The sequence below is a fragment of the Amblyraja radiata genome, chromosome 2 (genome assembly GCF_010909765.2).
Source record: "Amblyraja radiata isolate CabotCenter1 chromosome 2, sAmbRad1.1.pri, whole genome shotgun sequence".
Classification (NCBI taxonomy): Eukaryota; Metazoa; Chordata; class Chondrichthyes; order Rajiformes; family Rajidae; genus Amblyraja; species Amblyraja radiata.
In genome coordinates this window covers 95,083,047-95,098,904 of record NC_045957.1, presented here as the reverse complement: position 1 = coordinate 95,098,904, position 15,858 = coordinate 95,083,047, and the positions used below count along the sequence as shown (strand labels likewise).

Here is a 15,858-nt window from a genome sequence, read left to right as displayed (position 1 = left end):
GCTGCATTCGCTGTCAGGCAGCTTCACCACCGTGAATGAAGGCCTGTTTTAAGTATCAAATAGAGGAGCAAGAAGGTGATCAAGGCGGAGAAAGTGTAGAGGCCAATGCCCAGGTGGTGGGCCGTGGTGGGCTTTGGGGGAGGTGCAGGTGACATCGGTGACCAGGCGAGGGATGTAGACCGTGGTCTGATTGATCCACCACATGAACCACCTGGCGTCGCAGGTACAGAGAAAGTGGTTGCCGCTTAGCCGCAGCTCCCGAAGGTGTTTGATGGCGCTGTCCGGGAAACTGGAGGCCTGGATGGTCTTCAGGTTGTTGTAGCTGAGATCCAGGTACTGCAGGGAGTTCACGTCCCGCAGGAAGTCCTTGGTCAGCTTGGAGATCTGGTTGCGGGTGAGGTTGAAGACACAGGGTCTGGGTGCAGTTGGACAGCATGCGAGGCACTGTGGTTAACAGGTTGCTATCAAGGTCCAGCAGCTCCAACCAGCCTAGCAGGTAAAGCCTGCCCCAGTTGAAGCTCCACAGCTGGTTACCGCTCAACACAAGCTTCTTGAGTAGCGGGGGCAGGTGGTCAAACACGTCGTGCGGCATGAACGCGAGTTTCTTCCCCTAATAATCCGCTGCTATCTGTGTTCGAGAGCGAAAACTTGCAAAGGGCACGCACGGTTCCTCGCCAGCGAAGATGCACACAGAATGCTGGAGTAACTCAGCGGGACAGGCAGCATCTCTGGAGAGAAGGAATGGGTGACGTTTTGGGTCGAGACCATTACTCCTCTCCAGAGATACGGCAACAGCACAGCACAGCACAAAACCAGTCAGAAGAAGGGTCTCGACCCGAAACGTCACCAATTCCTTCTCTCCAGAGATGCTGTCTGCCCTGCTGAGTTACTCCAGCATTTTGTGTATATCTCCCATGGCTTATAATGTCCCCTCACATTGTAAAATCATTATCTGAAGAAATGTCTCCTCGCTGGCTCAAACATAATCTATGTAGAACTCACGTTTCTCTCTGCTTCATATACGTGGGAATTCCCTCAGTATGGTCACTTTTCACACGTCCCGCCCGGTGTTAACCCTTCCCATCAATACTTGATCCCCCATCTTCGCTCTGTACCTTCAGCTTCATCGGCGGCTCTCTCCCATCGAAAGTATCCAAGTTAATTTCAGACCCCTATCCATCCATCCATTCATTCATTTTCCATTAAGATCTGACTAATCTTTAACATTTCACTTCTGGCACTCAGGCCAAACCCACGGTAGACTCAAGAGTCACTACGGTAAACTCACGGACTACTACGTTCTTACAACGAGTTTAAATTTTAACTTCAAGAGTAAATTAGACTCGTGGAAATCTTTAAACATGTTTAAAATTTTTCAAGAGTTAACAAGTTTCCCGGGTACCTGACGTTAGCGCCACGAGTCGCTAAGTTGCGACAACGAGTTCCGACGATCCCGCTATGTTAATTGTACGTGATTACCACGAGTTTAATTTGTTCTAAACTCGGGGTCACTCGTGGGTCGACTCGCACCGTGAGACAGAGATTTTAATATTTGGATTAAAATAAAAAGTGACTTCAAACGCCCTCAATGCCTACAACGTGACGGATCTCAAGTACGGGACAAAACACGGTGTAAGTCGTCTATTTTACATATAAACTTGCTTCTTGGGATGACTTTAATCAATCCTCTATAAGCGAAAATGTGATTTGGGCTCCATACGAACTGGCAGTGTTTTTCCTGCCGATATGGGGTTCAAATTCGCTACAAATGCAACGTTCCAATCGATCACGTTCCAGAAGCAAGATGATCAAAATGCCCATTTTTTTTTTGGAGATAAGCCGTCTAAATTGTCTATATTTTGTGTTATTCTCTCTCCATGATCATTATCTTAAAACTAAATATTCACAATATTTAATAATAATAAATTTTATTTATGGGCGCCTTTCAAGAGTCTCAAGGACACCTAAATTTAGAACCCACAGCTCTAGTTAGAAACATAGTTCTGCTATGTTACCAATTAATATGAAAGTATAACCTTTAGTTTTCAAAAACGTATCTTTTACTGCTTCACCATTTTTGTTAAATGTGTACACCCAGGCACAGTTAGACGAAATAGAATTCAGGAAATCTTCTGTGCCCGACTATGGATACATAGTTATTTTCAGTGGACTGCAGGTTTGGTCAGAGCTATTCTTAATGTAACATAGAACTGTACAACATAGGAACAGGCCTTTTGGCTCACAATATCTGTTCCGAACTCGATGCCAGGTTAAACTAATCTCCTCTGCCTGCATGTGATCCCTATCACTCCATTCCCTGCATATCAATGTACCTAACTGAAAATCTCTACAATGTCACCATTGTATCTGCTGCCACCACCACTCTTGGCAGAACGTTCCAGGCATCCGCTAACAACAGTGTAAAAAAAAACTTGCCCTCTTTTAAACTGTGGTCCTCTCACTTTAAAGGTAAGTCCTCTAATCCTTGAGGTTTCTGATGTTTAATTGATGGGAATGTCCCAAATTCAAGATTATTCGTATTATCAATTTTGAGAAATAAATAATTACAGGTGACCCTTGAATTACGGCAATCCGAATAACAGAAATTAATTCTTGCAGAATTTTATGGTTCATTGGTTCTTTTTATCACATATGCACTGCAGCAAAATTCTTTTGCACAACCCACATGCACAGTTGCCATCTTTTGGCACCGTTTACAATGAAAAGTCCAAATACCGGCCCACATGTCATAGAAACATAAAAAAATAGGTGCAGGAGTAGGCCATTTGGCCCTTCGAGCCTTCTCCGCCATTCAATATGATCATGGCTAATCATCCAACTCAGTATCCTGTACCTGCCTTCTCTCCATACCCTCTGATCCCTTTAGCCACAAGGGCCACATCTAACTCCCTCTTAAATATAGCCAATGAACTGGCCTCAACTATCTTCTGTGGCAGAGAATTTCACAGATTCACCACTCACTGTATGTCGGAAGTACTGGAGTGTCCCTGATCCAGGTAAGCCCCAGGCTGCTGCAGTCCCACCACCCGATGTCCCCCTATGTCTTGGGGGACGCCTCTTGCAGCCTGTTGTGGCTGGCGGCTCCCTCCTGTCTATCTCTTGTTTCTAATTCCTTCACAAACCACATCTGATCCCTGATCACCACCTCGAGCTCAACACCAGTCTTCCCCTATTCCATCCCCGAGGAGCAACTACTCGTCCTCCCTTCCATCCCCATCCCATCCTAAATCGCCAGTGTCTTTTCAGTGGTGAGTAGAGTGAACAGCCACTGGCTTCCGCCACTCTCCCCAATCCCGATCCCTCCACATTAACCATCACTCACCATCCCCGACCACTTGATAACGAGTGTGGTCAACAAACTCCTGACTTTAACTTCAGGAAGCGAGGACTAAGTGCTACAAAGATCAGAGCCGCCTGAATAGTGTGTAATTTACTGTGAGTACAGCACCATAATGCCTTTCTACCACACTCCAGTGAGTCTTCAATGTCTTTGCTTCATTCTATGCGTAGAGTGGTAGGTTGGATAAAACTAGAAAGCTGTGCCAGTTAATTTTAATAGGAGACCATCACTTCTCCCAATTTGTGAAATAAAGGGACTGAAATAAGGATTAAGATCTAAGTGTCAGCAGATATAACAGACTGCCCCTTTGCATGTGAAAATTAAAAAATGCTGAACGATATCAGGCAAAAAATGTTGGAAATATGCAGCAGGTCAGGCAGCATTGGTGGAGAAAAAAACAGAATTAACATTTCATGTCACAGCCCTTCTGTCAGAATGGTTGTGCCTTTGTGAAATATACAAAGTGATAATTATAAAAAATTAGCAGTTGTGATGAATCAAATTTGTAATATTCTACTGTTGAACAACAGGTGACTGAACATGACAAATGTATCATGTTATATATTTTCTCCCGAGAGTAATGTGCTTGATGTAACAAGGACACAAAAGTAATCTTGCTTTATGATCTTGTGCTCATTTTTAGGGCATCAAAATGTTGGGTGTTGTTGTAGTTGGAATTGGGATCGCTGGCAGAGTTCGGATCCGTGACCTCCTGAACCCAATGCCTAACACTCCCTCAGAAAATCTGAAACTCATTGGCTTTGTCTCCAGGTAAGAACTATTAACCACAAACTAACCACAGCCAAAGCATAAAATTGTGGTATGCTCTGGCTAAATTCGAACTACTTTTGTCAGTTATGGTTCCAATCTAAGTGACTTTGGCTTGAATCATGGGTTAAAATTCTTCAGGCATTCCAGCGATCTCCTGGCACAATTATGATAGGCAAATGATGGAACCCACTGCCCTTCCTTCCTTGGGTCCGTCACCAGGGAACAGCAAACACCTGGGTGCAGAAGAACAGCTTTAGACAACTGACATGATCGATGAGTGTAATAGTGACACTTAATGTGCCCATGGCTTTTAAGAGAGCAGCATAAATCTAGAGGCTAGTACTTCAAGCAAGACCATAAGAAATAGGAGCAGGAATTTGAACCTTCTCCATCATTCATCAAGATTATCACTGATCCTCTACCTCATTGCCATTTTTCTGCATTGTTCCCATATCCCTTAATGTCCAGAAATCTGTCAATCCTTCAGTCTTTCAGTGTGTGGAATTCCAGAGATTCATCATTCTCTGAGTGGAAAAAAAATCACCTCACCCTTGTCCACAATCTCCATTCCTTATTCTCAGACTGTAAACCCGGTTCTAGTCTTCTCAATCAAAGGAACATTCTCCCTCTGTCTAGTCTATCAGGCCCTTTAGTAGATTTTATTGAGATCTCCTCCCATTCTTCTAATCTTTTGAGAATATAGGCCTATTCTATTCAATCAGGGACTACTCAATCCTTGCTTCATGTCCACAATAGCAAATATGTCATTTTTTAGGTATGTAAACCAAAGCTGTAGTAAGGCCACATATAATTTTGATAAGAGGACATCTTTACTCATAGTCTAAACCTCCTGTAAAAAGGGGTTTACATGGGTAAAAAGGGTGTAAAACGGCAAGCATGGCATTTGCATTCCAAATCACGTGCCTCACCTGCATGTTGGTTTTCAGTGATGTGCACAAGGACACCAATGTGCTGACTGACAAGTCTAGAACCGGGCTTCCAGACTGAGAATAAAATGACCTCCAGCACTACCTATTCTTTCACCTTGCTCTGCTTTTCTGCCTTGTGCATCAGAAGCACACTTGAAGTGAGTAACGACATAACAGGCGCTGCTTACAAAGTAAATAAATACTTTATTTACTGCAGTTATGGCTGAGATTCTTGAAAGATAAGAGTTTTTTATTTTTTGAAAATGGAAACAATCCTCCTCAAAGAAAGGGCAATGTGCATAGGATCTATGCTTTGTTTTGGGGTGGGCAGGCTTCAGTTGCTTCACCTATATTTTGCAGCCCCTTCTGCCTGGGTATGCTTCAAAACCTGCTTGCATGTCCCTATTTATAACAGAAAATGTTTCTTGCCTTTTTTGGAGGGGGTTCCAGAATTTAATCCTAGTGATGACAAAGGACTGCCAATATATGTTCAAGATAGGATGATGTCCAAATTGAGGGGGACATGCAGATAGCCTTGTTTGTATGCACTCGCTTTCCTTGTCCTTCTGAAAAGTTATACGTTTTAAGAGGCATTGTCTTTGAGAGTCAACGAGTGAGTCACCCACTGCAGGGTATCCACCCATCTCCCTTTTTTTGTGCCCACAATATTTATATGGCTGGTCTAGTTAAGTTTCTGCTCAATTGTGAGTTGGAGGATTTGCTGAAGAGGTTCTGCATTTAGTACTAAATTTCCTTAAACACAACAACTTGCCTTCCTATTTTCACAATGTTTTTTTGGAAACATTCTCTGGCCTTCCATTTTAAAGGAGCTGAGCTCACAACTCACATTCTGCAATACTGTATTGAAAGCACTAATTGCAATGCATTCTATAAATCATTCTAATAGTTCTGAAAATAATGATCAAATCAAGCCCACGATGCAGCAGATGTGCAACTGAGAGGGAGAAGACTTAATTAAACTTACATTCCTGTACCCATGTTTGAGCATCATTCTGCAGTGGGAACGTGAACTTTCGGAGACCGAGATCAAAAGTCCTAGTCCTGCTGATTTCAGTTCAGTTATTTCAGAGAACGTTCTGACTCTGGCCTATTTAGTTGTGATTTTGTTATGTTGTCTTTTGAATCAAGTTGTCTAAAGTGTAATCTTCATAAGTTATAGGAGCAGAATTAGGCCATTTGGCCCATCATGTCTACTCCGGTCTTCAATTATGGCCGATCTATCTTTCCCTCTCAGCCACATTCTCCTGTCTTGTCCCCATAACCCCTGACACCCTTACTAATCAAGAATCTGTCAGTTTCCTCCATAGAATTATCCATTGACGGCCTCCACAGCCGTCTGTGACAATGAATTCCACAGATTCACCACCCTCTGACTAAAGACATTTTTCCTCATCTCCTTTCTGAAGGTACATCCTTTTATTCTGAGGCTGATGTGATTAGATCACTTAGCTGAGGAAACCCTGGACAGAACAAAGACCCTGGATAACCAAGGTACATCCCAGCCATGCCATATGTCCCAAACGCACTGCAGCAAATACATTTTACAGAGGTTCCACTCGTCCTTTTATTCTGAGGTTACGGCCTTTGGTCCTAGACTCTCCCACTAATGGATACATCCTCCCCACATCCACTCTATCCAGGCCTTTCACTATTCGGTGAGTTTCAATGAGGTCCCCCTCATCCTTCTAAACTCCAGCAAGTACAGGCCCATTGCCATCAAACACTCTTCATATATTAACTCAATCATTCCTGGGATCATTCTCGTAAACCACCTCTGGCCCCTCTCCAATGCCAGCACATCCTTCCTCGGATATGGGGCCAAAAACTGCTCACAATACTTCATATGTGATCTGACCAGTTCCTTATAAAGCCTCAGCATTACGTCCCTGCTTCCTTGCTTCTTATTGCTATGAACATTACTATCTTACACTGTTAATCTTTGGTTGGTTATTTCGATTTATTCTAACTTCCCTTTGAAAAGTCCTGGTGGAAAAAGCTGTTCATTTTTTCTGTCGATTCTAGCAAAGACTTTTTAAACTTTAGTTTTAGAATGACAAACAAAAACAGATAAAGTCCTGGAGCAATTTTCTTTTTAGAAATACTGCTTGGAAACAGACCTTTCAGCCCACTTCAATTCAATTCAATTCAATTCAATTCAATTCAACTTTAATGTCATTGCACAAATACTGAGTATGGGTACAACGAAATGCAGTTTTGCGTCAGTCTGTAGTAGTAGTGCATATAGAAATTTAAAAAAAAGAAGATACAGAATAATCAAAAATACAGAATAATTAAACAATGGGGACGGAGGGACCGGAGAAATCTATCGGCGGGACTCCGAGTTCAGCAATGTGATGGTATAATTGTAGAAGCTGTTCCTCATCCTACTGGTACGAGACCTGAGGCTCCTGTACCGCCTCCCTGATGGGAGGAGGGCAAACAGTCCATGGTTGGGGTGGGAGGGGTCTTTAATGATCTTCCCAGCCCGTCTCAGACACCGTTTTCGGTGGAGGGCATCCATGGCAGGGAGCGGGGCACCGATGATGTGCTGCGCGGTTTTCACCACCCGTTGTAGTGCCTTCCTGTCCGCAACAGTGCAGCTGCTGTACCATACCGTGAAGCAGGTGGTCAGGATGCTCTCGATGGTACAGCGGTAGAAGTTGGTCAGGATCTGGGGGGACAGGTGGGCTTTCTTGAGCCTCCTCAGGAAGTAAAGGCGCTGCTGTGCCTTTTTGATCAGCTTGGAGGTGTTGAGGGACCAGGACAAATCCTCCGAGATATGTACCCCGAGGAATTTGTAGCTGGAGACGCGCTCCACCTCAGTCCCGTTTATATGGATGGGGGTATGACTGCCTCCTCTGACCTTCCTGAAGTCGACAATAATTTCCTTCGTCTTCTTGGAGTTGAGGACGAGGTTATTGTTGGCACACCAGGTTGTCAGGTGCTGGACCTCCTCTCTGTAGGCTGACTCATCGTTGTCACTGATCAGTCCTACCACCGTGGTGTCGTCAGCAAACTTAATGATGGCGTTGGATCCGTACTTAGGGATGCAGTCGTGGGTGAAGAGGGAGTAGAGGAGAGGGCTGAGCACACAGCCCTGTGGCACGCCGGTGTTCAGTGTTATAGTGGAGGAGGTGAGGTTGTTGACCCTGACAGACTGTGGTCTGTTGGTGAGGAAATCCAGTGTCCAGTTGCAGAGGGAGGTGGAGATGCCAAGTCCGCTGAGTTTGGTGATCAAGCTGGCGGGGAGTCCAAACAGACCATTGATCAACTGTTTGCTCCCTACACCATTTACATATACCAATTATCCTACAAACCAACAAATCTTTGGGACGTGGGAGGAAACTGGAACTCAGAAATTGATCCATAAGGTATTTAAAACTAACCCAGGAGACCAAAGTGGCTTTGGACAGTATTTTAAGTTACTTTGCTATCCACCTGTTTAATAGTGAGATCAAGGCAGAAATATGCTCATCTCCCTCCTGAAGGTTGGGGCGAGATGGCACAGTGGCATATCAGCTGGCGCTACCTCCTGGTAATTCCAGTGACACAGATACAGTCCTGACGATTGGAGTTTATCTATTTTCCCTATGACTATGTGCGTTTCCCCTGGGAGCTCTGGTTCTTCCTACATCCCAAAGACATGCAGATTGTTAGGTTCATTGACAACTGTAAATTATTCCTGTTGTGGTACCCCTGATGGTGGGTTTTGGGAGAATCTAAAGGGAGTTAATGGGTGACTGAGAATAGATTATAAGGAAATAAATAGGAAAATGAAATTGTTGGAGGTGTTGTGAGAGCCAATATAGCCTTGCTGGTCCAAATAGCCTCTTAGTAAGTTGTGAGGAAATATAAATATGGTTTCCTTAGTTTTGCTGATTAGGATATTTGGATAGGTTCATGGTTAGGAATGGTTTAGAGGGATATGGGACAATCCCAAGCAAATAGGACTAGCTTAGGTAGACATTGATGAGTTGAGCCAAATAGCTTAATTCTGTTTAAGAAGGAACTGCAGATGCTGGAAAATCGAAGGTAGACAAAAATGCCGGAGAAACTCAGCGGGTGCAGCAGCATCTATGGAGCGAAGGAATTAGGCAATGTTTTGGGTCGAAACCCTTCCTCAGACTGATAGAGGGTGGGTGGGGGGGGGGGGGGGGGGTGGAGAGAAGGAGAAGAAAGGAGAAGGAGGAGGAGCCCGAGGGCTGAGGGAGAGCTAGGAAGGGGAGGAGACAGCAAGGGCTAACGGAATTGGGAAAATTCAATGTTTATACCACTAGGGTGCAGACTACCCAAGCGGAATATGAGGTGCTGTTCCTCCAATTTCCGGTGGTCCTCACTCTGGCCATGGAGGAGGCTCAGGACAGAAAGGTCGGATACGGAATGGGAGGGGGAGTTGAAGTGATGAGCCACCGGGAGGTCAGGTTGGTTATTGCGGACCGAGTGGAGGTGTTCGGCGAAACGATCGCCACGCTTGGTCTCACCGATGTAGATCAGCTGACAACTAGAGCAGCGGATGCAATAGATGAGGTTGGAGGAGATGCAGGTGAACCTCTGTCGCACCTGGAATGACTGCTTGGGTCTTTGAATGGGGTCGAGGGGGGAGGTAAAGCGACAAGTGTAGCATCTCTTGCTTTTGCAAGGGAAAGTGCCCGGGGAGGGGGTGGTGCGGGAGGGAAGGGAAGAATTGACAAGGGAGTTACGGAGAGAGCGGTCTTTGCGGAAAGCAGACGGGGGGAGATGGGAAGATGTGGCGAGTGGTGGGGTCACGTTGGTGGTGGCGAAACTGATGGAGGACTATTTGTTGTATGTGACGGCTAGTGGGGTGAAAGGTGAGGACTAGGGGGACTCTGCCCTTGTTGCGAGTGGGGGGATGGGGAGAGAGGGAGCAGTGTTATGGAAGAGACCCTAGTGCGAGCCTCATCTATAGTAGGGGAGGGGAACCCCCGTTCCCTGAAGAATGAGGACATTTCCGATGCCCTGGTGTGGAACACCTCATCCTGGGAGCAGATGCGGCGTAGACGGAGGAATTGGGAGTAGGGGATGGAGTCCTTACTGGAAGAAGGGTGGGAAGAAGAGTAGTCTAGATAGCCATGGGAGTCAGAGGGTTTATAGTGGACTGTTGCATAACTCTGTTATGGGAAGGGTTTTGTGGTGATAGAAACATAGAAACATAGAAAGTAGGTGCGAGAGTAGACCACCAGGTCCATCGAGCCCGCACCGCCACTCGCTCATGGCTGAACACTAAACAGACACACTTACCCACAAACAGTAGACACAAGACACAGAACACAAGACACTACCCTCCCCTTTATACCGCTATCACCCCTCTCCACCCCAAAAACCTCGTGATCTCCTGGGGGAGGCAAAAAAACGGATAAAAACCCAGGTCCAATTCGGGAAAAAAATCCGGGAAATTCCTCTCCGACCCCAATCTAGGCGATCGACACTTGTCCAGGAGATCACTCAGGTCTTACTATACTAACCATACCTAGGTCCATATCCCTGCCCTCTCCCCGTAGCCCCTTATCCCCTTGGCAGCTAAAAAACCATCTATTTTAGTCTTAAATATATTTAAAGTTTCTGCTTCCACTGCTCCCTGGGGCAGTGAATTCCATAAATTAACCACCCTCTGGGTGAAGAAGTTCTTCCTCATCTCAGTTTTAAAAGAGCCCCCCCTTATTCTGCAACTATGTCCCCTAGTTCTAGTTTCCCCGATCATTGGGAACATCCTCGGTGCATCCACCCGATCAAGGCCCCTCACGATCTTATATGTTTCAATGAGATCGCCTCTCATTCTTCTAAACTCCAAAGAGTAGAGTTCCAGCCTACTTAACCTTTCCTCATATGTCAATCCCCTCATTGCAGGAATTAATCTTGTAAACCTTCGCTGCACTGCCTCCAGGGCTAGTACATCCTTTCTTAAGTATGGACCCCAGAACTGTACACAGTATTCCAAATGTGGTCTCACTAATACTGTGTACAGCTGCAGCAAGACCTCCGTGTTTTTATACTCAATCCCCCTAGCAATAAAGGCCAAAACTCCATTGGCCTTCCTGATTGCTTGCTGCACCTGCATACTAACTTTTAGTGATTCATGTACTAATACCCCTAGATCCCTTTGCGTTGCATTACAACGCAGCTCCTCCTCATTTAGAAAATAACTTGCCCTATCATTTTTTTTCCCAAAGTGAATGACTTCACATTTATTAGTATTAAACTTCATCTGCCAAGTTGTTGCCCACTCACCTAGCTTATCTATATCCTTTTGCAGACTCTTCTTATCCTCCTCATCCCCTACTTTTCCTCCCATTTTTGTATCGTCCGCAAATTTTGATATATTACACTTGGTTCCCTCCTCCAAATCATTTATATAAATTGTGAACAACTGGGGTCCCAGCACCGACCCTTGCGGAACCCCGCTAGTTACCGGTTGCCATCCCGAGTATGAACCATTTATCCCCACTCTCTGCTTCCTATTTGTTAGCCAATCCTCTACCCATGCTAATATATTACCCCCAATTCCATAATTTTTTATTTTTAGCAATAGTCTCTTATGTGGCACCTTGTCAAAAGCCTTTTGGAAGTCCAAGTATACCACATCCACCGGTTCCCCTTTATCCACCCGGGTTGTTACTTCCTCAAAGAATTCGAGCAAATTCGTTAAACAGGACTTCCCCTTCACAAAACCATGCTGGTTCTGTCCGATGAAGTCATGTTTATCCAAGTGCCCCGTTAGTGTTTCTTTAATAATTGTCTCTAACATTTTACCCACCACCGATGTTAGACTAACCGGTCTATAGTTACCCGCTTTCTGTTTACTTCCTTTTTTAAATATAGGTGTTACATTGGCCATTTTCCAATCCACTGGGACCGTTCCTGCCTCCAGGGAGTTTTGGAAAATTATCACCAATGCATCCACAATCCCCACCGCTATCTCCCTCAAGACCCTTGGATGTAATCCATCAGGCCCAGGGGATTTATCCTCCTTCAGTCTCATTAATTTCCCTAATACCACCTCCTTGGTGATCTTAATAGTATTTAGCTCCTCCATTCCTACCGCCCCCTGTTTATCCAACGTTGGAATATTTTTTGTGTCTTCTATGGTGAAGACTGATACAAAATACTCGTTTAATGCCTTTGCCATTTCCATGTTCCCCACCAACAACTCTCCAGTCTCACCCTCCAATGGACCAACGTTCACCTTAGCCACCCTTTTTCTTTTTATATAGCTATAAAAACTCTTACTATTAGTTTTTATGTTGTTTGCTAAATTCCTTTCATAGTCTATTTTCCCCGTCTTAATTAATCTCTTAGTTATTTTTTGCTGACCTTTAAATGCTTCCCAATCCTCTACCCTCCCACTATCTCTGGCTACCTTATATGCCCTTGCCTTCAGCCGAATACTATCCTTTATAGTTTTACTGAGCCATGGCTGACTGTTCTTACCCTTACCCCTTTTTTTCTTCATAGGAATAAATTTTTCTTGAAGGTTATACAGTAGACCCTTAAACGTACACCACTGCTCATGTACCGTCTTATTCTTGAGTCTGCTATCCCAGTCAACTTTGATCAGCTCAGTCCTCATACCTTCATAATCCCCCTTATTTAGACTAAGCACCCTAGCCTGAGTTTCAACCTGCTCCCCTTCTATTTGAATATGGAATTCGACCATATTGTGGTCACTTGTTCCCAACGAGTCCCTAACTATGACATTTTTAATTAATCCTGCTTCATTACACAGGACCAGATCCAAGATTGCCTCCCCCCTTGTCGGTTCTGTGACATACTGTTCTAGGAACCCGTCTCTAATACATTCTATAAATTCTTCCTCTAGTCTACCCTGCCCAGTTTGGTTTGCCCAATTAATATGAAAATTGAAGTCCCCCATGATTACAGCAGTTCCCTTTTTACATGCGTCAACTATTTGCAGATTTATGTTCTGACTAACAGCGTCACAGCTATTTGGAGGTCTATAAATTACACCCACTAGTGTTTTTTTCCCCTTGTTATTCTCTATCTGTACCCAAGCTGTTTCACTATCCTGATCCTTCAACGCAATATCCTTCCTCTCTATTGCCGTTATTCCCTCCCTTATTAAAAGGGCCACCCCTCCTCCCTTTCTTTCCTGTCTATCTTTCCTAATTGTCGAGTACCCCTCTATATTTAACTCCCAGTCCTGATCCCCTTGCAGCCATGTCTCCGTAATGGCCACGATATCATAACTATATATACTTAATTGCACCGTTAATTCATTTATCTTATTACGAATACTCCGTGCATTTAGATAAAGCACTTTCAGATGATTTTTACTACCCTTCCTTTCCGTTTTTGCCCCTTTTACATCTAGAGCTTTATCTTCACCCATTATGTCTCCTGTCACATTTTGACTTTCCGCTTCCCCACTGATACCCTGCTCTATTTCCTCTACCCCTGCCGTTATTACCCCCCTTGATACCTCCCCCCCGCTACTTAGTTTAAAGACCTCTCTACTGCCCTAGTTATATGATTTGCCAGGACCCCAGTCCCAGCACCGTTCAGGTGAAGTCCGTCCTTACAGAACAGATCCCCCCTGTCCCAGTACTGGTGCCAGTGGCCCAAGAAACCAAACCCATTATTCCCACACCAGTCTTTGAGCCACGCATTCAGCTTTTTAATTTTACGTACCCTCGCCGATTTGGCCCGTGGCTCAGGTAGCAATCCGGAGATCAGTACCCTCGAGGTTCTGCTTTTTAATTTATTCCCTAACTGCTCAAACTCCTTCAGCAGATCCTCCTTCCTCGTCCTTCCTATGTCATTGGTCCCCACATGGACCACGACCACTGGATCCTCCCCCTCCCACTGCAAATTTCTCTCCAGCATCGCAGAGATATCCTTAACCCTAGCACCGGGTAGGCAACACAGCCTTCGGGACATGTTCTGCTGGCCGCAGAGAACCTTATCTACCCCCCGAATAATACTATCCCCTATCACTACGGCATTTCTTCTAACTCCCCCCTCTTGAATGGCCCCCTGATCCACGGTGCTGCAGCCAGGTTGCTCATCCCTCCCACAGCCCCTGATCCCGTCCTTACATTGAGTAAGAGCCTCGGTCATGCTCGTCAGGGACAAGGGCTGTGGCTCCTGCCGCATCTCCTCCTGGTTCCCCCTACCTGCCTCGCTTATGGCCACACCTTCCTTTCCTTGCTCACTGCCTACTGAATTAGTTAAACTGGTCGGTGTGACCATCCCCTGGCACAAAACATCCAGGTAATACTCCCCCTCCCTGATGTACCGCAGCGTATGAAGTTGGGTCTCCAGCTCATCAATGCGGAGCTGGAGTTCCTCTAGCCTCAAACACTTACTGCAGCTGTAGGGATCTTCTACATCAATGGTGTCGACAAATTCCCACATCTCGCAGTATTGGCACATCTCCTGACCGCCCATCTTATATAAATAATTAACTGGTCCTATTTAAGAATCCCCTACTGTATTGATACACCCCTTATTTATATAATCCTACCTCCTATAAATGGGAAAGTACTCACCCCAGCCGTAAATTACCTACTGGTTTGGCTGTCTAGTGGTAATTCCGTCCGCTCTTCCTGTCTGGTCCACTGCTCCCTTGCAGTGCGTGGCAAACCTCTTTGCCTCTGTTTTATATCTACAGTGCGTGGCAAACCTCTTTGCCAACCTCTTTGCCTCTGTTTTATATCTACAGTGCGTGGCAAACCTCTTTGCCAACCTCTTTGCCTCTGTTTTATATCTACAGTGCGTGGCAAACCTCTTTGCCTCTGTTAGTCTCTGTTAGTCTCTCGAGTCTCTCGAGCCGCGGCTCCGTGATGGCATTCATGGTACCTCTCCACTACTTTGCCTGCCCTTCTATGTCTATATTTTCCGATATTGTTAGAGGGTAAGGATCACTGAAAGAAGATGAGCTTGTTGCTCGGTGTGAAGTCTTGATCTCCTTGCCTCCATCACCCAAATTCTTTACTAAAAGCAATGGTGAATGGGTGATCATTGGTGGCACGAACTCAGTGGGCCAAAGAGCCTGTGTCCATGCTGTACCTCTAAACTAGGATTAAAGTAATTGCTGTGCTTTGTCCTTCAACTCTGTAGGCGGACATTGGGCAAGATAGAGCACGTGGATCAGATCACCTTGGATGAAGCCCTGCTCAGTGATCAAGTACAGGCTGCCATCATCTGTCTGGAGAATTCGTTCCATGAAGAATACACCAGGTATGAGGAAGAAGGTAGCTGGCGAAGTTGTGTCTCAGTTAATCACATTAGTGAGACAGGAATCCATTTTAATGCTCTGTACTAGCTTGATGAAGGCAGCAGACCAGAACATATTCTGCAATTAATCTGGTTGCTTCAAGATAAATAAAATCTTGTTTACCCTCTCCCTCAAATGATTTTTTTTCCATTTATTCACACATTGTATTTCCATCTGTTTATCCTTCTACGTTGAGTGCTTAAATTATAAAAGGCAGAATAGACTAATTTAATTTGGCATCACGTTTGACACAGATTGTGGGCCTGTTCCAATGCTATACTGTTCTATATTCCAGCTTGAGCCAATCTGTTCCATTGCCCAGCTTGTGTTCAGTGACCTGCAGTTACAATATGTAAAGTGCTCGTCCAAATATTTAAAAAAGATTTTCTGCTTCTCACACCCAGACAATGAATTACAGATGTCACCACCTACTGTTGATTTTTGTTATATCTTAGTTCCTCTCGTTCTTAATTCCATTATGGAACCTGTTCAGGTAATGGAAATTCACCTTTTCAGAATTTGCA

General features: G+C 44.9%; 1 protein-coding gene across 2 annotated transcripts in view; it reads left to right on the top strand.

Annotated features, from left to right (window-relative positions):
• blvra (biliverdin reductase A) overlaps positions 1–15,858 on the top strand; it is a 54,638-nt gene that overhangs the window by 16,477 nt on the left and 22,303 nt on the right. Inside the window, exons 3-4 of one of the 2 annotated variants that reach the window (XM_033050579.1) lie at positions 4,005–4,132; positions 15,178–15,297. In XM_033050579.1, coding sequence (XP_032906470.1) covers positions 4,014–4,132; positions 15,178–15,297 — 239 coding nt within the window. In that variant the 5' untranslated portion in view covers positions 4,005–4,013. Of the gene's footprint in view, positions 1–4,002; positions 4,133–15,177; positions 15,298–15,858 lie in introns of both variants that reach the window. The other variant, XM_033050586.1, reaches the window with a different exon arrangement.